Source organism: Delphinapterus leucas, chromosome 1 (assembly GCF_059928025.1).
Source record: "Delphinapterus leucas isolate spDelLeu-1000000601 "Yukka" chromosome 1, BTC_Dleu_Yukka2, whole genome shotgun sequence".
Lineage (NCBI taxonomy): Eukaryota > Metazoa > Chordata > Mammalia > Artiodactyla > Monodontidae > Delphinapterus > Delphinapterus leucas.
The window spans coordinates 105,491,843-105,516,920 of NC_143129.1; the positions used below are offsets into that span (position 1 = coordinate 105,491,843).

At 33.1% G+C, this 25,078-nt stretch overlaps 1 protein-coding gene across 2 annotated transcripts in view; it reads right to left on the reverse strand.

Moving 5' to 3' along the window:
* Positions 1 to 774: 774 nt before the first annotated feature.
* The window catches only part of PTBP2 (polypyrimidine tract binding protein 2), an 80,511-nt gene continuing 56,207 nt past the window's right edge, over positions 775 to 25,078 (reverse strand). For both annotated transcript variants that reach the window (XM_022553413.3, XM_089919157.1), the window contains exons 9-14: positions 12,073 to 12,227; positions 10,576 to 10,609; positions 10,065 to 10,157; positions 2,628 to 2,844; positions 2,449 to 2,526; positions 775 to 2,281 (exon numbers count right to left, since the gene is read on the reverse strand). In XM_022553413.3, the coding sequence (XP_022409121.1) occupies positions 2,149 to 2,281; positions 2,449 to 2,526; positions 2,628 to 2,844; positions 10,065 to 10,157; positions 10,576 to 10,609; positions 12,073 to 12,227 (710 nt within the window). In that variant the 3' untranslated portion in view covers positions 775 to 2,148. The remainder of the gene's footprint in view (positions 2,282 to 2,448; positions 2,527 to 2,627; positions 2,845 to 10,064; positions 10,158 to 10,575; positions 10,610 to 12,072; positions 12,228 to 25,078) is intronic.

Genomic DNA, 25,078 nt, shown 5'->3' on the forward strand with positions numbered 1-25,078 from the left:
TAACAGAACTTAAGGAACATGTATAACAAAGTTATCAGACACCAAAATGCCTGTTTAAAAAAAAGGTGATCCCCCCAAAATATTAAGCACTACAAATAGCACCCTAATCGAAACCCTTTAAAAAGTGAAAATCGTTAACATCACATACTACCCTTAAACTTTTAAATACCTGAATGTGTATCTTCCTTCCCACCCAAGGCAAAAGCAGATGGTATACTGTTTCTTCCCAGTAACATCAAGTACCCTTTGTTAAAACTCACAAGGTAGGAAATCTTTAGCAGACACAAAAGATGAAAGATGAAACTGCAGCAAGAGAGCATGGCAAATCCAAAAGATCTATTAGTGCATAAATCTACTGGAAAAAAAACAACAACAACAAAAGAGATAGAAAGAATTAACAAGATACAATAAAAGTTATGTCTTTAAAGCAGTAGATTATAACAGGGTGGGAAATGTTTAATATGCGTCCTCCTGAAAAGCAGTTACCATCTTTCAAATTAAAAAAAAACCAGCTGGTATATTTTCACAGCATCTAGATTTATTTATGGTATAAAGCCATAGAATTGTAATATTATTATTCCTTTCCCACCCTGGCAGAGAATAAACATGAATTCAGAAGCACAGTGGAGTGAAAACAAAGAAGAAGAGAGAGAAAAGGCAGCAGAGAAAGACAGAAAAGGTGAATACAGAGCTACAGAAGTGTTTATTGAGCATGCTACAGAGGTAAGCAGAGTACACACAAAAGGAAATTAAACAACCATCAAACCTCCCAACTTTGTTAGAAAATTAATTTTTAATTGTGCCGCTTTCAAACTATACTGAATTTTACATTTCTAAAGATGTAAAAACTCAACTAATAGAAAATATACATGACCATTCTGTCTACATAGATAACAGAATCTATGAACCTTGAAACTAAGTACATCAATTTGAAAAAGTATTGGTCATTTAAACAGAATCAACAATTCAGATTGACAAGAACTGTTCAAATTAATTTGACCTGTAGATTCTGAGCCATGTTTTTATTAAAGTCAAAGTCAGATCTATTCCTAAATACAAAATATTTTGAAGATTTATTAAAACTGAATATTACAATGCAAGGTAAATTAAGACTAAAGGCACATAAACTTTGGTCCCACCTGGTTGTCAGTTTTAGAAAACTGCCACAAAATTAATCTTCCTGCAAATTTTCGCAGTACACTTTCTTTTATCTTTGAAAAATACATGCACCAGTTCCTGAACTAGCTAGACCAGTCTGCACATGCTCAGAAATCCACAACCGTATTCCAAATCTTAATTACAAACTAAGGATGGCAATATATATTTAAATGCACATAAATCATGTCAACTTCAAAAACATCTACGAAAAATATTCAGCCACAAACAAGACGTTACTTAGTGCTGACATTTATATGATACGTCCCACAAGAGTGTGTACAAAAAGGTTAAGATTCCACAATGCTTTCCACATAGGGCTCAAACTTACAGAAATCACTTTGTTGTCTTAAGAAATTAATACTCTGCATCTTGTTAATTTTAACTAATGCCTACATTCATAACTGAATCTAGACCAGAATTGTGAGATACAAAAGGCCAATGTTTTTTTTAAAGCAATAAAGCCTAAGGTAGTAAAAACTAAAAAAATGCTGCTTTATTCTTTCAGTATCATGTATCTTATTTGATTAAATAGAAAGAAATGTGACAAGCCAATAATTCAAAATAAGTTCCAAGCAGGAGAAACAAAAACTTAACCCTTTTTACACACCCCTGCCTAAACATATTGTTAATTCCCGTTTAACAATGTGCCCTAGACAACCAATTCCTTTCTAGCAAATGCACAATAGCAACACTAGTTTTCCTTTTTAAGGCACGTATGTCAACTAAGTTGAAAAAGGAAAGTAAAATTAAAATTTTAAACAGACAATAAAAATGGCTTCTCTACAGAACAGATGAAAAAGAGCAGTTAATAACTCTGCCTTTACATATGCCATTTCATTTTATAACCAAGGAATGATAACAGCATGGGAAAAAAGAAAAGAAAAAAGAAAACAACAAAAAAAATCAAACTCTGGTCCCCACTTTTCTGAACAGTCAATAGGTGTTGACACCAAACAATGTGATTCATCGCCAATCTTCATCTCCCCTTTTTTAAATTGTTGACTTGGAGAAAGACACTCTCAGATGATGGTTTTCACCAAGGTTATAATTATGAAGATCAATCAAGGCCTGAATAGCTTCTTCCACTGTTGCCATCTGAAGAAGAGCCATTTTGTGATCTCTTCTGAAACAAAATTATGAAATTAGATACTTCATAAAAATTAGGAAGGGCTTAAATACTTAACTTTTGCCCATTCCAGAATCAAAGACGTCTAGAAACAAAAAGAACTACTTGAAGAAAACTTTTACTTCTATCAAGTCACTAATTTAAAGACAAGAAAGCTTGCTTACTGAAAAAACTTAAATGCTTTCACAGTGCCCCCAGTGTTAGCAAACAGTGTTCGCAGATCCTCTTCTGCTACTGAAGGACTGGGAAAATTAGAGAAAAAGAGTAACAATTAATAAAAAATGTTTATATTTTCTTCCTAAAATGTATATCCTTAATAAACTACTCCAGCTTTAATACTTACGGGATATTGGATAGGTGGAGGGTTGCAGAAGGAGGAAAAATGTTCTGAAAATTTTTGGATCCAGGTTTCTTGAAACGATGCAGTGGGGAATTACCAAAATCTTTTGTTAGCCCTTGATCATCAAGTCCCTCTCGAGGTAGTTGTACAGTCTGATGTTTAGACAGAGTAACACGAATAATTTTTCCATACATCTTCTGTCCATTAAGATGATTCATGGCTATAAAGGGGAAGGATGCCTATTAAAAAACAGTATCAAGGTTCAAAGCAAAAATAATTCTCATTTTAGATAAGCTGAAATATCTGAATTCTGTTATGATTTTAAAATAAATCATGAATTTACAACAGCCACTGGTGACAAAACAAGTTCATTTGCACTAGACAAGGCACTGAGGCAAAAAAGCCAGCTTCTTTTATAGAACGAAAATCCAAAATGTGAGTCTCTCTCTTCCTTGACAGTCCTGCTAAATGCCCAAGAAAGAAACTTAATACTCATCTGTAACATTTTCTCCCTGCTGATCTATATCCTAATTGCCAAGTCCTACCATACCCATCCTAATTACTCTCAAATTCATCTTCTAATTTCTACACTTTTCACTGCCATTTTTTATCTGGATAACTCAATCAGTCTCCTAATTTGTCTTGTTGGATTTTTCTCTACTTTTCTCCAATCCATTCTATACAAATCTATGTCACTACCTGCTTAAAACCCTTAGGGATAAAGTCTAAACTTACTCTTTCTTTAACATGGCTTATGCGCCTTTCTCAGTCTGACCCTAACATCTCTATCAAGCCTCCCTGAATAAACATTTATTGATGATATACAATACTAACCACTTTGTTAATGCTGAGAATCAAGTGGTAAGACAAGAACCATCCTAGCCCTCCTCATGGAACCTACAGTATCTTAGTACTGTACTCCTTGTACTTAATGTTCCAGGTGTACAAAATGTATTTTCTTAAACACTAGTTTTTTTTACCTTTAGCCCCGTGTGCATGCTTTTCTATTTATAGCAATGTCTTATCTCCTTCACTATTTTCTATTTATAACAATTTCTTATCTCCTTCACTATCCCCCCTAATCTATTTATCCTTTAGTATTACTTCCTCAAGAGGGCCTTTTCTTCATCCTCTAGAAAAGGTTCAGAACCTCACTAGATATTCCCCCATGCAGTACCCTTTACTTATTTTCATAAATTCATTACATTTTAATTTATATTCTCTTCAGACTGTAAGATACATGAAAGCAGGAACCAGTGTCTCTCCCCACAGCACACAGCACAGTGCCTAAACACAGAACATCACATAGCTACTTCTTGAGGCAGCAGCTGGGTTACTTTTCAACTAAAAGAACTGGTCTGAGATTAGAGAACAGTTATACGTTTTATGTTTTATTCACTAGTCACAACTGAAGAAAACCATGTCATAAGTCATATAGTTTAGCTAAACTGAAAGTCTATTTGACTACTCAAAGTATTAGAGTATTAAACAGAGAGGTAAAGGCAGTATGGAAGAGCAGGAAATTGAGAATAAAATCCCTACTCTCAAATGTTTTAATTTGATTAGTATACTACAGTACACAGTCTGACACAGGAGATACCCGGAATTTGTTAAATCCATGCATCTTGTCATACTTACTTGTATAGAATAAACCAGTTAAATATAAAACAGGTCTGAAAAGGAAAATGCTATAGAAGTATAAGGTACCATTCCAAAAAAATCTTTTTCATTTATAGCTTCCCTAATTTGTAAAAATAAGTTTACTATTCCAGTTATAAGGTAAATACTAAGGATGTAGCGTACAACATGATAAATATAATTTTAACACTGCTGTATGTTATACATGAAAGTTAAGAGACTAAACCCTAGGAGTTCTCATAACAAAAATTTTTTCTATTTCTTTTATTTTATAAGTATATGAGATGATGGATGTTCACTAAATTTACTGTGATAATCAACTCATGATGTATACAAATCAAATCATTAATGCTGTACCTCTTACACAGTGCTGTATGTCAATTATATCTCAAAACTGGAAGGAAAAAAAAGTTTACTCTTCCTGATTTACTGCAGTGTTATACATTTGTAATAGTTTTTTCTTAGATTTTTAACTGAGGCTAATAAAAAAAATAAGCTGTCAGGCCTTAACCTCCTTACACTGTATTTCCCATATACTTATAAAATCAACTCAATTATCCATAGTGATGGTATGTAAACTTTTATAATAAAGCTTACTTGAATTATAAAATATTTTTAAGGTTCTATTAATTGTTGTTTTAAGTGAACAGAACTTTGCTTATAATAAAGTGCTATTACCTCAAACAAAATGTGTTATAAGGAATGAGTTTTGGGAATAAAGTGGCATAAAGAAGTAGTCTAAGGTTGTCATAAGAAAAGGTGTATTAGTGCAGCTTTTGAGAAGTTATAAAAATACTACACAAACAGAGTTGAGCTTTGAGATACTGAAGGGCACAAATAACAAAACAAGAGGTCCTAGGCATAGTAAGTAACTGCACCAAGAGGAGATGGATGATAGAGAAATGGGGTTAAAAATAAAGCAAAACAACCAAACAGCTAACTCAGAAAGTAACCACGTAATAAGGGAGATTCTAGTCAGCTGATTGCTGATAAAAGGATGTGAGTAAATTTAAAGTGGATGGGGGTTAAGGAAAGGGGTAATTAGAATACCGGGGCTTTTAAGGGTATTAAAAAATAAAAAGCTCGTCAAAAATGGAGGTATATATTGATTAAACAAAGCAGAAGGAAATGATTAGAAAAATTTTAAATGAATCAAGTTTAAATAACAGGACTCTAATATCTTGAAATCTGTTCCAAGAAATACGGCATCAATGAACAAAGCAATCAGTGATCAAGAAGAAAAAAGTCAATGCTGCATGGTGGAAACGTCATTTTTGGTTGAGTATTATTTTCTACCTCTCCCTTTATCTCTGAAAATAGTAATGAATAACGAGAAATTAAAAGATGGTAAACAAAATACGTACAGTTTACATAATGTGGAACTAGAACTATATCAATAATTATCCCCTTTATAATTAAAAATATTGTGCTGCCTCTCCCATTTAAAAAAAAATGAATCTTGATATCCACTTGTTTATTAGTCTTGTCAAAGGACCCAACTTTCAGCTTTATTTTTTTTTCTCTCAACTGTCTTCTATACCATTGATTTCTAGTCTTGTCTTTATTATCTCTTTTCCTTGGGTTTATGCCATTATTCTTTTTTTTTCTAAATTATTTATTTACTTATTGGCTGTGTTGGGTCTTCGTTGCCGTGTGCGGGCTTTCTCAAGTTGCGGCGAGCAGGGGGCTACTCTTTGTTGACGTGCGCAGGCTTCTCATTGCAGTGTCTTGTTGCAGAGCATGGACTCTAGGCATGCAGGCTTCAGTAGTTGTGGCACGTTGGCTCAGCAGTTGTGGCTCACAGGCTCTAGAGCGCAGGCTCAATAGTTGTGGCGCATGGGCTCAGTTGTTCCCCGGCACGTGGGATCTTCCCAGACCAGGGCTCAAACCCGTGTTCCCTGCATTGGCAGGCAGGTTCTTTTTTCTTATAAATTTATTTATTTATTTTTGGCTGCGTTGGGTCTTTGTTACTGCATGTGGGCTTTCTCTAGTTGGAGCGAGTGGGGGCAGTATCTTCACTGCAGTGCACGGGCTTCTCATTGCGGTGGCTTCTCTTGTTGCAGAGCACGGGCTCTAGGGCGAACGGGCTTAGTTGCTCCTCAGCACGTGGGATCTTCCTGGACCAGGGCTTGAACCTGTGTCTCCTGAATTGGCAGGCAGATTTTTAACCACTGCACCACCAGGAAAGCCCAGGAAGGTGGATTCTTAACCACTGTGCCAGCAGGGAAGTCCCTATACCATTATTCTTAACAGTTAAAACATTCTGTAAAACATCACTTTCACTGTACCACACATACTAATATGTACAGTACTTTTATTACCATTTAGTTTTACATATTTGAAAATTCCCATTAAAATAACTTCTTTGAGACATGAGATATTGGAATTATTTTTCAATTTCCAGATACCTGGAGATTTTAAATGTATCTTTCTGTTATTAACTCTTTAACTTAATTGCACAGTAGTCAGAGAATTTGGTCTGTATACTTTCTGAAATTTACTGAAGCTTGCTTTATAGTTTAGTTTGTGATCACTTTCTGTAAGCATTCCTTGTGTACTTAAAAAGAATGTGTTGGATGTGTAACTATTAGATGCCTAATTCTATACATGTGTAATTCTGTTAATCTAATTGTGCTGTATCATTTGCGTCTTGCTGATTTTTGGGAGGGGGTTTCTGCCTGACATAATCCAGCAAGGTGTATAAAAACCTCCATTATCGTGGTGAATTTGCTCAATTCTCCCTGCAGTTCTATCCATTTATAATTTACACATTTTGAAGCTATTTCATTAGGCACACATACACATAAAACTTGTCATCTTCTTGGTGAACTAATAAATCTTTTATCAATAATCTTTATCTTAAATGAATATAGGTACATAAGTTTTCTTTTGCTTATTATCTGTCAATTATCCTTTTTATATCCCTTTACTTTCAATCTTTCTACATCTTTGCAACTCACATCTCTTGTAAAGAATAGGTTGCTTTTAAAAAATCAAATCTGTCTTTTAATTGATGAATTTACTCCTTTACATCTGTTATTATTGATACATCTGGACTTGATTCTATCATTACTTTCAAATTTCTATTTTCCCCCATTTTCTCCATATCATTTGCTATTTTTCCCTCCTTTTTTTTGACTTTTTTTGGGTGGAAGGTCTATTGAGAGCTCCCTTCTATGAGACCAGCAATACCTCAAAGTGCGACTTAGAGTTCTCCATTACTCACAGTAATGAAGAAGTGAAAGCCAATATATACACATACTTAAAAACTGCTCAAATATCACAACACCAGAGTTACATGATTCCTACTCCCTTTACAGCACACTTCGCTAGATATAATTTAGTAGTTAAAGAAGAAGTAAGTTTACTTTTGAGATGGCAGCTACATATTAAATAAGAACAGTTGAGGCTTTCTTGTAAGTAGTTCTTGAAAATATGAATTGGAGAAACAAGATAATTATTTTAACAAGGAACTACTCTTTGACATTTCCTTAGAACTCATTTACTTTAACCATTGAAGATCAGTACACTACTTCAAAACATAATTTACAAATTATATTATTCCTAAAATATCCAATTTAAGAAAATTCCAGTATCAATTAAATAGGTTGTGGTAGAAATTGAAACAACTTAATGTTTGCAAATTTTAAAACTCTAGTCTAAAATGATTTAACATGGCCTCTAAGATTTGCAACAATCCCATTCACACTTGTATACTACTGACTATACCTTGCCGTTTATTTCTCCCATACTACTTGCTGAGCATAAAAACATCTGCCTATATTATAAAACAATGAGTATTTCCAAACAGAGTCCCGTGAAAATCAAAAAGAATGAGAACAGAGCCCATAAAAAACGTATACTACATTTAAAAAAATTTCACTTATTTTTTTCAATGGCGCACCTTAGTTTTGTATAGGATTTGTGTGTTTGTGTGTGTGCTATAAAGGCATTAAAGGTGCAAGTACATATTTTTATGGACATATACTTCAAGAAAGCAAAATCTAACCTGGCAGCAATGAGAAATAATAAATTATCTGCCACTACATATAGTTTGAAACCTATAAATTATGCTATTAGTAAGTCAAAGCTTTAGTAAAAAAATCTTATAAAAATTAGGGGTAAAAGATTTATCAATGTTAAGTACTGTTAGGCACTGAACTGTATTCTCCCAAAAGTGATATATGGAAGCTTTAATCCCTCAATGTGACTACCTGGAGGCAGGGCCTTTAAGGAGGTAATTTAGGTTAAATGAGGTCACATGGGTGAGGCCCTAATCCAATAAGACTGGTGTCCTTATAAGTACAGGAAGAGAAATCAGAGCCTCAGAGGCTGAGAAAAGGCTCAGAGGAAAGGCCATGTGAGGACATATGGAGAATGGAGCTGTCTGAAAGCCAGGAAGAAAGTCCTCACCAGAAACCAAATCTATTGGCACCTAACTACTGGCCTCCAGAACTATAAGAAAATAAATTTCTGTTGTTTTAGCCACTCAGTCTGTGGTATTTTGTTATGGCAGCCCAAACAGACTAATACAAGTATAGCAAAAATTAAAGTATCAGTTATCTAGTCCTTACATAAAACAAAACCAAAAATATCGTGAAACATTTGGTTAAATTCTACCTCAGGTACTTCTCAACTGTAATGATTACGTATCCTTTATTTACATGAGGGTAATGCCACCCACAGCTCACACAATGAGGAAGAAAATCAAACATTTAAGAATGCTTTGACAACTATGAAACAAAAACTGTAAAATGCTACTCGCAAAGTTTATAAAAACAATGGCAATGACTACACCCACCAGAGTACAGAAGTGTACACAAGCAGAGGAAGAAGAAAAGATTTAATTAGCATCTATGACATCATCAGCACTTTTATATAACTTCCACTAAAGACGGATAATAGCTGGTAAGAAACACAGAATTTCAAACTTACTTCTGACTCCAAAGGCTAAAAGGTCTAGTTCATCATGTTCTTAGTTTGTGAATCTCACTGGATATAATAGCAAAAATACACTAGTTTTTACCCCAAAAATGGCAAATTTCAAAATTAATAACGTGAGTACACCCAATCTAAAGTACCATCATCGCCAAATCTCAACTAACAGAATTATAAGCTAAGAACATATTGACTTTACAGTCAATCACACCATGACTATGCAGCTACATTCTAGATTTATGTAATTTGGCTTTGTGCATGAATTCAAACGAGATGTTAATTAAGTCATCAATTATTTATCTAATAGTATAAGTGTAACTTGTCTGAAGTACATTTTAAGATTTCAAAAAGGATTAACAGTGGGGTATTTGGTGTAAATTTTTCATTTTATAAGAACCTGGTATCTCTAAAATACATTTCCCATGTGACTCTTTACTAAGTTTAGTTAAATACTTGCAAATGACTTTAGAAGAATTAAAATAACACAGCGTTAATCAGGATTCCGTGGACTATATGAACCGTTAACTTTGATTACAAGGAGTATCCAGGAATGAAAAACACTAAGGATCTTTAATATGTATGTCATAATTCTTATGTGAAATTGTTATTGTAATTTTGAAGCCAAAACATTTCTTCCTTAGACTTCACACAAGAAATGGTTAAGAGGACAGCAGAAAAATACAAATATGTTCATCGTGTACAACTATTCATGTTAAAATATGAAAATTAACATGACATTTTAAACCCTGGCTATTAATAAATGGCTTCTTACTAATATAAAGAGTTTGTTTATATTCACAGGTTTAGATTATATATTTGAAATCAGATTTAAAGATGTACAGATAACATATAATTTAATCTTACCCAGTTGTGATTGGTTTCCATCAGCCATCTGTATTAGAGCACTGTCTTTCTTGTTGTACAAAATCTTCACACGCTGCACATCTCCATAAACACCTTATTTTAGAGCCACAGAGAGGTAATCCAAAAATGGAATTAATTTTACGTGCAAGTCAGCTAAAGATTATCTTTCTGACATATTAATGAAACATTCAGACATCAACATGATCACTCATTCAAACTCATCATTCTCACAAATGAATAAAGAAGATCAAGATTTTGAACAGTGAATTTTGAAAAGAATAATCTCTGATAAACCCTCAAAGCTATGTGAATGATATTAAATTAAAGATCATGCAAAATAAATCAGCATGCATTAAAACAAATTTTGTGTCTATGGAGAGTTTTAAATAGCAAAGAAAAATAGCAAAAGATTTACTATTCAACTTTAAGCCAAAGTGCTAGCTACAAATAAGAATTAAGGTGAAACAAAAATCAAATCAATAATAAAAGTATAGTGCTAACAATAACATACCGAAGAGGGTAAACAGACTTTGGGGCGTAACCATCTTTAGAAGGAGAGAAGAGCAAGCAGCGTAAGACAAGAAGAGAGAAGAGTCGAGGAAGAGCGGAGATGAACAGATCATCCATAACGAAGGGTGGTTCCCGCAGAATGGTGAGGTGGTCATGGATCATGGTTCAAGGCGGTTAATTGGGGCAAGTTGGTCCGAGGAACATTTGTTCAAGCACAGAAGCATGAACACAGGGAATGGAGACAGGGGATGAAGACAAGGACAAGGAAAATAAAGGATAAGACAGGGAAGGGAATGGGCATTTGGGAAAAGACAAGGAAAGGGAAGGTGAACACACAGGGAAAAGGATGAAATGGGGAAGGGAAACAGCAATGCAGAAGAAAAAAATAAGGAATTGGGGAACAAAAAAAAAATAAAATATAGGTCAGTACATAGGAAATGCAGGATTTGGTCAGAAAATGGTTGGTTTATGTACTGTACAAGAAAAACTGAGTAAAATGTAGTCATCCAAGACAAATATGGGTAAAGTACATCTATATCAAAGAGTAAATTACAGCATTTCATCTCAACATAGGGAAGGAAAGCATGCACAGGAACTTTAAACTTTGAACTTTAACTGCATAAGCATGGCTGGTTATGAAATGCAGGCAAAATTCTTAAGAGAAAAACAAAGGCACTCTGATTCAAACATTTTAGCATGCAGAACTGTGGATGACAATAGTACTAAATGATAAAATAGCTTAATGTTCATATTAACAGAGGCCAATTAAAAATGAAATATTCAAATTAGACATCATAAACTGATACACTGAGCTTCCCACATTTCATACCAGCTTCCATAGCAATCAAAATAAAATATACCAGACATAAAATGTACAACTAAAGAAAATAACTCAGCAATAAACTTTATTTAAGGGGGTGGGAGGGGTTCAGGGAGGGGTAAAGTTGAAAAATATTTTTAGAAGACAATGACTAATAACTGCAAAGAAAAAATTACTAAGAAAGACTGGAAGAGTGCCTCGTCAAGATCTTTGGAAGAACCTTCAAAGAAAAATGTATTAGAGTAGTTCACATAAAATAAGATTTAAAAAAATGCAATGACACATAAGCATGAAATGAACAAGCAAATAATTAGAAAAGGCAAAGAGCAAAATTGTTTTACAGTTACATCTGCAAATTAGATCACATTTGCCTTTTGAGAACAACAAAAAGATAAAAAGCCAGACTACAGTACTTCACCATATTTTTCTTAGGAAAAATAGGTAGTTAGGTTAAAATATATATATATATATATATAAAAAGAGATATGACTGTCTACGGAAATAAAGTATTACCTAAACAAGTACACAGATTTTATTCGGAAGTAGAAACACACAGAAAATACTTTGACTAATGAATGTACATAAAAAGAAAGGCAAGTGCAAAATGAAATAAACATGAAAAACTTTCACAAATGAAATGGAGTTAAAAAATAAACACTAGAAAATTATTTTACTAACCTCTTCATTTAAATTGCTAACCAACAGGACTGTATTGCCACCAGCTGAGACTCCAGGCATACCCACTCGGCCAGCAGCAGCTGCAGCAGCTGCTGCAGCAGCATTTGGAATAGCCAAAGGACTCAGAGCTCCTGGAACAGCTGCAACAGGAAGCCCTAATTTTAAAATAAAGCATATTTTACGAAACACACACAAGTCGTTTACAAAAACCAATTTAAGCACGATGGCTGCACGGCTTAGGGCTGACCGTTCCAAATGGTTCCTGAAAGTTAATTTTTATAACATTTAGAAAAATTAGTTGCTGATAAGTAGATAAAATTGGTTTCAATGAAATCATTAAATATTAGAACTAAGGTACATACCTGTATTATGTTAAAAAAAATTAAATATACAACATTCCATTTCCTATGGAAAAGCAAACACAGCATAAAGAATATACCTCCAAGTCAGAGACTTGAAAAATTCACTTCCATGGTTCATAGTGAGGAGCCAAATCTAAAAAAAAAATCATCTTCAACATAACAGTAACTCACTTTTTTATACAAGTGCTACCTTCTTTATAAACGTGCTTGAAATTAGACAAATAATTACAGCTTACAAAACATATATAGTAAGTCCTTCATTTTTAGAGACAAAATCACCCTGAACATCATTATTTAATTAATTCAAGTGACCTAAAGAAAATCTTACCATAATCTGTTTTCCTTAATTCCACACTCAAATAGGTATAACACAAGTTTCTCAATTACAACACTTCCCCCGTAGAAAGAATGAGAAAAAGTCTCTATATCACACAAGCTTTCTCTTTCAATATTTTCCTATCCTTTACCTACCAGTTTTAACATTTCCTTATTTCTACTGTTCTACTTTTCAGTCTTACTGTTGTTCTGTCATCTTCAGGATTCTTCATTTATTCCACGGAATTCCCTTTGTCTCAGCATCTTTTATCCGTATTTCAATTATCAATAAACTTGGATTCCTTTCATCCCTTAAATTCTTACATACCAGCTTATTTCTCAATAAATATTAGTTTACTAAAGAAATGAGTTATATGTTCTTTTTTTTCCTTCTCATGATAAAGGCGACAAACATTCAACCTACATGAAGTTAATTCATGACATACCTGGGTAGAACTGGCCCTTAGTACTGCTGTCCCATAAGTTCATGTTTTATTTCTTCTTTTCTCTTTCCAGCTTTCTTGTACATGTCATAAGGATGTGCTGTTACCTCTGGTTTCAGATGTTACTCTTTTAGCCAAGTTTGTTTATCTTTTTACTTTACAGAAACTATGACCTTTCATTGGCAGGGTGAACGGCTCTTGAAGACTGACAATTCTTAACTTCTTTAGTTTTTGACTTACAAAATTTTTCCCTCCCAATCTCCTTTTATCTTTTCTGAGTACCTCCCCCATCAGTAGAATGGTGTTTCTCACTTACATTCTTGCTCTGTGTGAGTTTATTTTATAGTCCCCCACCACCACTCCACATACCATTTTTGGGGATTCCCTCCCCATCTTTTTTTCTTATTTCTCCACTTTTATTTTTTAGATTTTACTTTTTGTTTTGGAAATTTTCCAACATATACAAAAGTAGAGACTAGAATAATGAGCCCCATGTATCCACCACAATTGTTTACCAATTATTAACTCATGGCCAATCGTGTTGTATCTACTCACAAATTTCATTTTTAAAGTAAATCCAGAAATAAGGATCTAATTTTAAAATAGAAACTTCTCACGTCTAATAATTACTCATGCATAATAGACTTTAGTGCCTTTTAGGATCCACCACTTTAACTGTTCTATGTTATTACTAACTTCTCAATGTTAAATATAATAGCTCTCATTACATTTGATAGGCTGTTTCCATTTAACATTCAATGGATATCTTAAAATGCTGCCACTGTAAGATACATTCCTAATTCCTAGGTATGTACTCACAGTCATTTTGATCTTGCATACTCTTATTAGACATGTAGTTAGATTCCAAAACTTATAAAGTTACTTATCATTTGTCTTTCTCTGTTGATATTTCAAGAAAAATTACTAATTCATGAAACACATATAAAACATCAATACATTTGATTTATCAGTCTAAACACAACAGTCTAAACACTTCATTTTTGCAGAAAACGGTTTCTTCTAAAATACATCTCTACCATGCCAATATACAATTAAACATCATAATACTTCACCAAAATATTCAATGATGAAAAATTTATTCAAAGAAACTTTAAGTCTGGGATTTGTAATGGAGATACCGTGGTAGCACAATATTATTTAAAACATCAAGACATCATGGAAAAATAATCACTGAGAATTAAAATAATTAACATTAATTAAAAAATGGTAATTAAGAATTAAGAGACTAGGCTAAAGCCCTTTTTGAAATGTGAAAGACTTTAAAAAAAAGAATGCCACGTTTTAATAAACAACATTACACTTTAGTAAAAATAAGACTTAATTTTCTTGTGAAAATATTTGTGAAATTTTGTGGCTCCAAGTAGATACAATTTATCTCCTTCTAGTAAGGAGATAATGGAAAGCTCAGCAAAATGTGGAATGTAAGCTATGAGGTCCCCACTGTTCTTGCTACTATCCAAATGCTACTTCATAATCTCCCTACTTCTCCATTTATTCTCACCATGCTGGGTCACTTGCTACTAAAGTCAAATGATCTATCCTCTGGCCAAATGTTCTTTCTTCATTTTAGGCAGCCCAGAGCATGATGCAAAAGTACTTCAAGAGATGAGGGCAGTCACTATCCTTAGCACCACTAGCATGTATTTCTCTTCCACTATTTCTTCTCCTAGTCTGGTAACTTAGAAAAACTATTTCAGTCATCTTTCACAGTTCCAAATCACTAGAATAGTCTTGAGGTTTCTATTGGACTTTTAAAGCCTCTAAGGATAGTTTCCACCATTTCCTTCAGTATATTCTTCTCTAAAAAATTTCGTCAATAAGGTAATTTTTTTTTTTTAGGTTTAATCTCAGTGTTGTCTGCTACACAAAAATATAAAAACCTACGAAGTATTTCATGATGTACTATTATAATGAATTCTGAAAAGGAATTCTGCACTGTATTTTTCATATTAATGTTAACTCCTAGCTGTGAGAGAAAATACATTTACTATCTTCCCTTTGTAAAAAAACATATAAAACACGTTATGCACACTGGCTCTAATGGATTACTTTTAGCTGTAGAAATTATTTTAATTTTAATGATTTACATCTTCAAGGCAGCAGGTATGCTGTAAAAAACACTATTTATGCATATTGAGATGGGGGATAAAAACGTGTTTTACTTTCAGTATTGTTGTAAGAATCAAATAATGTCAAAGAACTTCATAAACTGCCACATGAAAAGGAAGGTGTCACAGGGATCCCCCTTCTATGTGAAATGATCTTCATCGGCTGGGCCACCCAGAATTTTGAGTGATTCAGCAATTTTATAAATTTCTTGTATTAGTTCTGACATATTACTAGCCCCTTCTCCCTGAGACTGATGGCCACACTGCCATGTATGTACCTATCTATCTGATAGAGATTCAAAGTCCACAGGGATGAAGTGATTACAAATTATGCATCTATCTATCCCTCTACCCCTCAGGTCATATTTTGCTGAGGCACACAGACATCCCTAACCTTGTCCATTACAACTGAAGAATTAAACTGTTCTTGATAACTTATCTTAAATCATTTGCAAATTTTATCTATAATTTTTAATGAACTTACTTTAGAACAGTTTTAGATTTACAGAAAAATTAAGAATTCTCCAGTTCTTATAATCCTGGGCACCCCTTTTCCCCCATTATTAATATCTTACTATAGCATGATATAGTTATATATCATATATATTATAAATAGATATATTGTACTATCATACAATAGTATGATATATGTTCCAACTAATCAGCCACTATTAATATGTTATTATTAATTAAGGTCCATAAAGTATTCAGATTTCTTTAATTTGCATCTAATGTCCTTTTTTTGTTTCAGGATGCCGTTATTAGATTTAGTCATACCTCCTTAGGCTCCTCTTGACTATGACAGTTTTATCCATGCTTTTTAGAGATGCAGAATTTGTTCTATCCTTTCATTTCCTATTCTGAAACATCTATCCAAAGTCAATTACATCATATCTTTTGGTCTTAAAGTTCTTTCCCCTGTTTTGTTTCTTTTCCCTGTTCAAGACATCTGGTGGTTGTTATTCTCACATACGACTGAACAGAGGATTGGTGGTGGGACTTTGAGGCCTGTTATAATTCATGTAGTATAGGGTCCTGGGTGAGGGGGGCAGTTTTTACAATATTTTATTTCCTGACTTGAAAATAAAAATTTTACCTTTGACAAGAATCACACCTGCTATTTTTTCCTCAAACAATCCATTCCTCCTCTTCCACCAAGCTTCCCTTCAATTTTTATTTTACCCTCTAGAACCCATTTTTCTTTTCTATCATTAACAATTGCATTTTATTCAATGTGTTCCTTAGAGAAAAAATTTAATTAAAAGCTTGCTTGGTCCTAATGAAACTTATCTTATAACCCTCTCAAAAAGTCATTTTTACCTCCCTAAACCCTTCCCCAAAGGAAAGTAAAGGGTGCATTATTCATCCCACTATCTCACCACCCAATGTTACGTTCAGACTGCTGTTCCGCCATCACCAATTAGAATGTCTTTGAGGTCGTACCATGCAATCATTTCTCATCAAAACAGCCATTAGGTCACTGCGACATTTTCTCTCATTACATTAAGACTTTGGCACCTGGCTTTATTTCTTCCTTCTATCTCAGCTCTTGTCCTCATCCTGTGATCTGACACACTGGTCTCACTATTTCTTAAAAACTTCTACTTTGATGATTTTTACTGTATCAGTCTGTTTTACCAACTTCTTTTGCTACATCTTTGATTTTTTTTCTTTCTTTGCCATTCATTTCTAACATTACATCTCCTTTCCTGACTTCGTTCTTCCATCTTATAGATCCTCCTACTCCCATACCAGCCACTGAACCAACCCATTTTTAGCCTATATGATAACCTTCCCTTTCTGTTCTCCCTTGGCTAGACTATACTATGTCTAGAGCATTTTGGCTTGCTTGTTCCTAATCCATTAATGCTCTACAATGCCAGACTTGGATAAATCAAATCTTATATTTTGGATATGCTTTCATCTAGGTTTGTAAAATATTAGAGTGAAAACACACACACACACACACACACACCCCCTACAACCCCAAACTGATTCCACATTTTGTTATTTGATGTTAGCCGCATTTCCTATTCTATTTTCAAGAATTCCCTAAAAATCCACTAGACTTAAGTCCTGTACCCTATTCTCAACCTTGTTATGTTCAGCAAGTATCTTGTAAGACTGAGATCAGAATTCCCCCCAAATTTTCAATCAACTTCAAAAGTCCTCTCTCTTTCTTCATCTGTTCCCCTTTCTTCATAAAGATACAAATGGTGAGAAGAAAGAATATGGACTATCAAAAGCTGATGACTTTAGTTCTGGCTCCAGCTCTGCCCCTAAATCTCTCTGTGAGCTTGATAAAAATTCCTTCCAGTTCTCACAATGGTCCTGAAAAGTATCTCTGTATTTCGTAGGCCCCAACATTTCCACTATATTCTTGATCCAATCTACTACAATCAATTCTAGGACTTAAGCTAGCCTTCAAAACAAATACTAGCTAATATGAAGTTAGCATTCATTCTATGCCAGACACTGTGAAAAGTTCTCTGTATTAAAACATTTAATCCTCACGCTAGCCTTAAAACATGGGGATTACCATCATTATATCCATGACAAATGTGAAAGCTGAGACAGTGAAGTTGAGCCAGCTTTTGAACTGAGGATGTCTGGATTTGGACCACATACTCTTAATGATTATGCATACTCCTTTACTGTAAACATTTCCTCTTGGGCCCTGATTTGCTCCTCAACTACCATCCCATTTCTCCTTCCTTCCTAAAGCACTTACTCAAAGAGTAGTAAGTACTTTCTTATCAAATTTACATTCCTAATCCATTATAATTTGATTTATACCCATTCTTACGAATAAGAATAAACTTTATGGTAACTACTAAACTGAATAGGCACTTCTAATTTAACCCTATTTATTTCATCCCTCAATCCCTTACTTCTTTACTTTCCCACAACATAAATGTGTAGTGCTTAAAGTTTCAATTTCAAGTCTTTAGCCCTCTTGCTCTCTTATACCTGAGAATCTTAAACCAAAGTTTTTTTCTTTCAGTTTTACTGAGATATAATGGACATACAGCACTGTATAAATTTAAGGTGTACAGCATAATGATTTGACTTACATACACCATGAGATGATTATCACAATAAGTTTAGTGAACATCCATCATCTCATACAGATACAACATTAAAGAAATAGGAAAAAAATTTTTTCTCCTTGTGATGAGAACTCTTAGGATTTACTCTCCTAACAACCTTCTTATATAACATAGAGCAGTGTTCGTTATATGTACCATGTTACATTACATCCCTAGTACTTATTTATCTTATAATTGGAAGTTTGTACCTGTTGACCACCTTTATCCAATTTCTCCCCACCCCCAAGCCCTGTGTCTGGCAACTACAAATCTGATCTCTCTAAACCAAAACAACACTCCTCTGGCCTTTCAAATTCTCAACCCCACAGAACTCCTGCCTAAGTCCTAGACGGAATTTCCTACTGTCTAGGTGGACTCCTCCACAAGTTTAATTCTTCATGAGTCATCATATCGTAAGGTGCCAAGTCCTATTACTTTTACATTTAATTTTTCCCATGTTTCTTTCTTTCCATTCTCATTTCTGTCCCTAGTTTAGATTCACAATTTTACCTTACTTAGACTAATAGTCTCCAGTATACTCCTTGGGATAGCATCAGTTCTAAGATCTTCTCTCAAACTAGTTCTTTCTGACATCACTGCCTTTCATGTTTTCCCAATTACCCTATGCCTCATTCACAACTGAATACTTGTCAATTCCTAAACATGCATGATATATTCTTCATCACATTTCTCATGCTGTGTTTTTTAAATCCTTTATTTTTATCCAAATCAAATGCCTTTGGCCCATAAAGCCCTTCCACTTTCTCCTTTGGATGATAAATTACTCACTTCATTATGCTCTAATACTACATTAAACTCTATTATGTATTTCAGTTTGCCTCACATTAGAGATATTCAGGCGTATGCTGCCTCCACCAGAGTATAAACAAGATTACAAGCACAGAAACCTTGTAATTTTTCTGAGCCCCTACAGTACCCAGCACAGTGCTAAAATGACTGCTGAAAAATGCAATTGATGAATAAAGCAGGATGCCACTGAGGTGAGGTAGAATCCTTCTAGGAATGTGAAAAGCTCACAGCAATTAAGGAGGGTAAGAAAAATTCAGAAAGTGGGGCAAAAAGGAGAGGTAGATTCAGAGACAGAATACCATTTTTAAATTAAAATCAAGATTAACAGGAAAAAGAAAAAATATAGAAATTAAAAGGAAGAGAAATATGAAGTTAGGAGGAGCTCAGAACAACAAAAAAAAAACACTAAAATTTCCTGTATGTATTTATTGCTTTCTTGGTGCATCTTTAGAGACTGAAAAGTTCCTGCATAACTTTTACCTCCTTCAGATAGAGGCACATTTTATACTATGGTCACAAATGCATCGTGTTTCTTCTACTAATTGCAGAGGTAGCAGTAATATACTTTAGAAGGCTTTACTTTGTCTTAGCCATACCACATACATAACTGTCAACTCTTAAAAATTTTACAAGATTAAATCTACAGTATGATTTAATTTAAATCTGTCTTCTACATCCAAAGGCTGAAGTTGATTACCACTGAATCAATTTCTGTTGTTTAGCTGTTTAGCTTTAAAAATATGAACACCAGGATAAATATAAGGTTTTCAAATGTGTGACAGGGTATCATGGAAAAGGAGGAGGTAAACGTAGGATTAATAAAAGAAATTTCTTAAAGCTATAGCTGAGAACAATAGAATGGATGACCATAACAAATCAGTTTAGGACTATAAAATCAACCATTAAGAACTCTGAATGAAAATGTGTACCCTGGATAGTTAAAAAGCAGCCTATGAATAACATTTTAGTCCTACAGTTATAAGCTTGTTCCATTTGAGAAGGCTGGTAAATAAGTAAATATGAACTGATGTAATAATGTATTTCTCCTAATGTTTATGGCCCACTATACCTCCAAAGTATGAAGTATGCAATTACCACCAACTATTTCCGTTGCTGAGAAGACAAAAAAATTTTCAGATTTAAAACATATTAATTTAAATATTATATAAAATGTACTTGGAGTTAAATAAATTCTTTAAAGCTTATTGCTTCAAGTTAATTCATGATTCACAAGTAAAAATGTAATCCAAATTTTAAAATGAACAATTCTACCCCAGCTCTTGCAACTTCCTCTTTAAAAGAGACATTTTAAAGACAGAAAGTGGTTAAGACTCTGTGCTCCCAATGCAGGGGGCCTGGGTTTGATCCCTGGTCAGGGAACTTAGAGCCCGCAGGCCGCAACTAAGACTCGACACAGCCAAATAAATATTTTTTAAAAATGAATAATATGAATACACAAGAACACGTGATCTTAAAAAAAAAAAAAAGATGACACTATAAGGAAATAAATAGCCAGACCAATCCAGATTGTGGCATTTTCTTAAATAATATAACTAGGTTTCCACAATAAGTCAATGGAACTGAGGGTTGGGGCAGAGGGAGAGGACTTTAACAGAGTATAACAGAGTAATAGACATTCAGGAGACATAACTACCAAATGCCATGTGTGGCCCCTGAGAAGATCCTATTCTGAACAAATCAATGCTTAAAAAACATTTTTTGAGACAACTGGGGAAATGCAAGATTGACTGGGTATTCAGCAACATTAAGAAATCATCATCAATTCTGATAGGTATGATAATCAGGTTTTAATCAATTTTGATCAGGTATGCTTGGTAAGAAAATGTCATTATTTTAGAGAAATTATGGTAATGTTTGAGATGACTTGATGTTAAGGATTTGCCTCAAAATACAACAGAAAAAATGAACAGATAAAACAAGTGTGGGAACTAGTGAATTGAGATAATGGATATGATAACTGAAGTCTTTGATAATAAAAACTTAAAAAAAAACACCATGTAAATAACTCATTCAAAAGTAACAAAAACAAAAGCTTTCAGAAGTCATTTAAAAATAAATTTTAAAATATTAAGTTTAAAGTAAGTTTTAAAAAATTTTAAAAACAAGTTTACTTGTTAATTTTATGCATCATAAACACATAGAAAAGAAAACCAAATTCAATTTAACAGCTAAACAGTATCAGTGGAATTGTACCGATACCAAGACAGATTTACATGGCATGAATAAAGGAAAGTATTAGAATACTGGCTCAATAGGTAAGTATGTTTTTATGAGAACACTAATAACTTTGCTAAAAAACTAAAATAAAGCACCTAAAAAATTACAAACTTTCCTCTATAGCAGTTAATTCTCAACTCCCACTACATCTTGGAATCCTGGAATCTTAAAAAATTAGAAACCCACTAATCATTAGGGATTCTCAGTCTAGGGTAAGGCCTGGTAATTTTGATATGCAGGAAAGTTTGAGAAAAACTGATCTATAAGAACTACATATTTACCCTTATGAATAAATGGTTGTTATATCTGTTCTCAATTATCAACTATTTTCACCTCAAAAGATATCCTATACAAAGTTTGCTTTGCTTTTCTGTTAAAACCGTATAATGAGAACGGCTGCTACTTATTAACTCAAAATACACAGAAGGCTCTAAAGTATTCTTTGTACATATTATCTGCATTAATTTTTAAAATGTAGACAACATGATCATGAAAATTAATTACTTCTAGCAGTTTTTCTAAAAGTGACCACCCCTTAATAAATTAACTACACTTCTTAAACATGATAAAATCATTATAATGACATCTCAATTTATAATCTCAAGGATTTTTGATCACCTTGTTCTCTGATGTAGAATATGTGAATAACTAATAGTCTGCCAAGTTTGTGATTACGTATTTAAATGTCAGATTTCTAACTAATTAAAAAGCCCTCAGTCTCCATTCTTGAATAAATTACATTTTTGGAGACACTGTGGTCCCTAGCACTAAAAAAAAGAAGCCAAGAATGCTAGTCTTAAAAAATTACTGTGTAAAATAAACCAATTAAAATTTATAATACGGATTCCAAATTAATTAAATTTAGTCAAGTGCTTAGATATAAAAATCATACAAAGTAAAGTGAATCCCCCTAAATATTTAGCAGAAAAGAATTATCACCTAGTATCTGTGTTCTTACAGAATCTTTGAAATAAAAGGATACCGAGCAATTATTTCATTTTGCACAAGTACTGTTTGAGGAAGACTCAAGCAGGAAATGGATCCTATCAATATTAGTTTGTTGTACTCTGAAGTCACCTGACTTACTAAATATCACTAGAAGCAAATAAACAGAGAAAAAAATTTAGTCACCATTCCAGAAGGCATGACCTCACTAACATAACAGTGTATGTCACTATTTAGAGTGTTTGATGACTACTTTAAAAAGCAAAACAGTAAGTGGTTCCTCATAAAGATAACGGTACCCACCAAAGGTGTGGGGGGTAAAAAAAAGCCACCTTAATGTCCTGTAAATGGAAACGTTTGGATTGTGATGAATTATTTTAAAATATTTTTCCGTAACTAGCCAGTCTAAAATATAAGTATAAAGTTGAATGCTTAGTTCATACCAAATATGAACATAATATCCTTAATATACATTTTACGTTTTGTACGTCCTAATAGAAAGAATCCAGACAACCAATTCAGAGACTTGTAAGTACCTAATAAGCAATGAAAAATTATAAACTAGTTCATAAAATAATAACAATTATAATAAGCCGGTAGAGGAAAAAGTACAATAGCCAGCCTCATATACAATTCATGTTAGTTTAAATTAATATCACCATTCTAGAAAGAAATCTGCAACAAGATTCAGAAGGCTTTAACATTTTCTTTGACCCAATGATTCTAGTTCTAGGAATCTAGTCTAAGTAAATAAGAGACAAAAAAGTTATGTACAGGTGTTTGTCACAGCACCATTTATACTAATGAAAAGTATGAAAGTAGACTAAATGTCCAACATACTTCCAAAAGTATTATATATCCACTAGAATGTTATGAAGCTATTATAATTATCAATTTTCAAAAAAATTCTCAGTAGAATAATTCAAATAAAACAAATAGTGTGATTTTAATTTTGTACAAATATGTATTTACATAGAAAATAAGAAAAAATCAAAATATAAGTTATCTCATAAATTATAAATTCCATTATTTGATTTTTAAAACTTATAACTCACCCATTTTCAAAAACTATCTGCAGACATTTAAAATAAAAAAACCCAGTTATAAGATGTAAAACCATTAAAACAGGTAAACGATGAAGTCATTTGGTAAAGGAAGGTGAATTCACATAGTTTCACCACAAAATATTTTCCTTGTTCTTATCAGGCAGAGCACAGAAACAAAAATACAGACATACCTTGGAGATATTGCAGCTTTGGTTCCAGACCACCACAATAAATCAAGTATTGCAATAAAGTGAGTCACACAAATTTTATCATTTTCCTGTGCATACAAAAGCTATGTTTACAGTATACTGTAGTCTATTAAGTGTGTAAACATCATTATGTCTAAAAAAAATGTATATACCTTAATTACAAAATACTTTATTGCTAAAAAATGCTAACCATCATCTGACAATGCAGGGTTGCCACAAACCTTCAATTTGTTTTTAAAAACAAAAACAAAACATTATCTGTGAAGCACAATGAAACGAGATATGCCAGCATATTATATTAAAATATTCAAGACAGAGCTGAAGAAGACACCAAATTTATTTACTAAGAACTGAGCAACTTTACTCATAGTCTTTTAATGCAAAAATGTAGAACACTTGAAAAATGATAAAAGCACTGAATAAGACAGAAGTTAGTTATGGTGTAACTGTATAATCTTTTATGAGACTTTATTACTTTAAAAAAATTCCATCAAAGCCATGAGATTACAAGGAAAACGATGATGAATTCCCTCTAACCATGACTCCACCCAGAATCAAAAACACATACAAACTCATCTAACTACACCCAAATAAGCAAACACACATAGCTCTTAGGGTCCAAGAAAGTGATTACTACGGTCATATGTTTGACGCTAGCTGAAGTTTCTTGGTATTTTACCCTTGTTTCTTTAATGGGTTGCATGTAATATTTTAAACTTCTTAGAAACTACTATAAAAAATCTTGTTGTCATCTTCTACTTTGGTTATTTTAAGGATTAAATAATGTATCTGCTAAGTGACTTGCAGAATGCCTATGACATAGAAACTATTCAGTAAATGCTGATTTTTGTCTTTTCTATAAAATAATTTCTATCAGTTAAAAAAATTTAAGAATTCACAGTAACAATTACAAGCAAAGGCCATGTATCACTCATTACTGTCTCACTCTTGACTTTAAAAAATGGTACACCATAGTCAATATTATCTACTTACAAGCCAAGTTGAGGGAATAAAGCCTTAAATTAGCCCCACACAGTGACAGAGATTCTCTCAAGAAAGAATGTTACCAACCTAAAGAATCTATTATGGTCATGATAAACTGCTATGACTTGTGCTAGATGTATTAGACAACTAGAATAAAGGGTCAGTTTTGTCTAAAATTACCAGAATTAATTTCACATGTCAAATGCTTCTCTTGTGCATTAGTGTGTCTCAGTTCATAGATGTATCACTTATATTACATATTTATAAATGGATAACACATGCTATATATTCACAGTAAGTAAATATCTATTTCCAAAAATTACTTCATTATAATGCTTTTTCTTTTTTAATTGATAAACATAAACTAAACTGTAAGAACTAGTTTGTGACTCATCAATCTTGGGTTCCATATGTATAGAAACAACTCATTTAATGA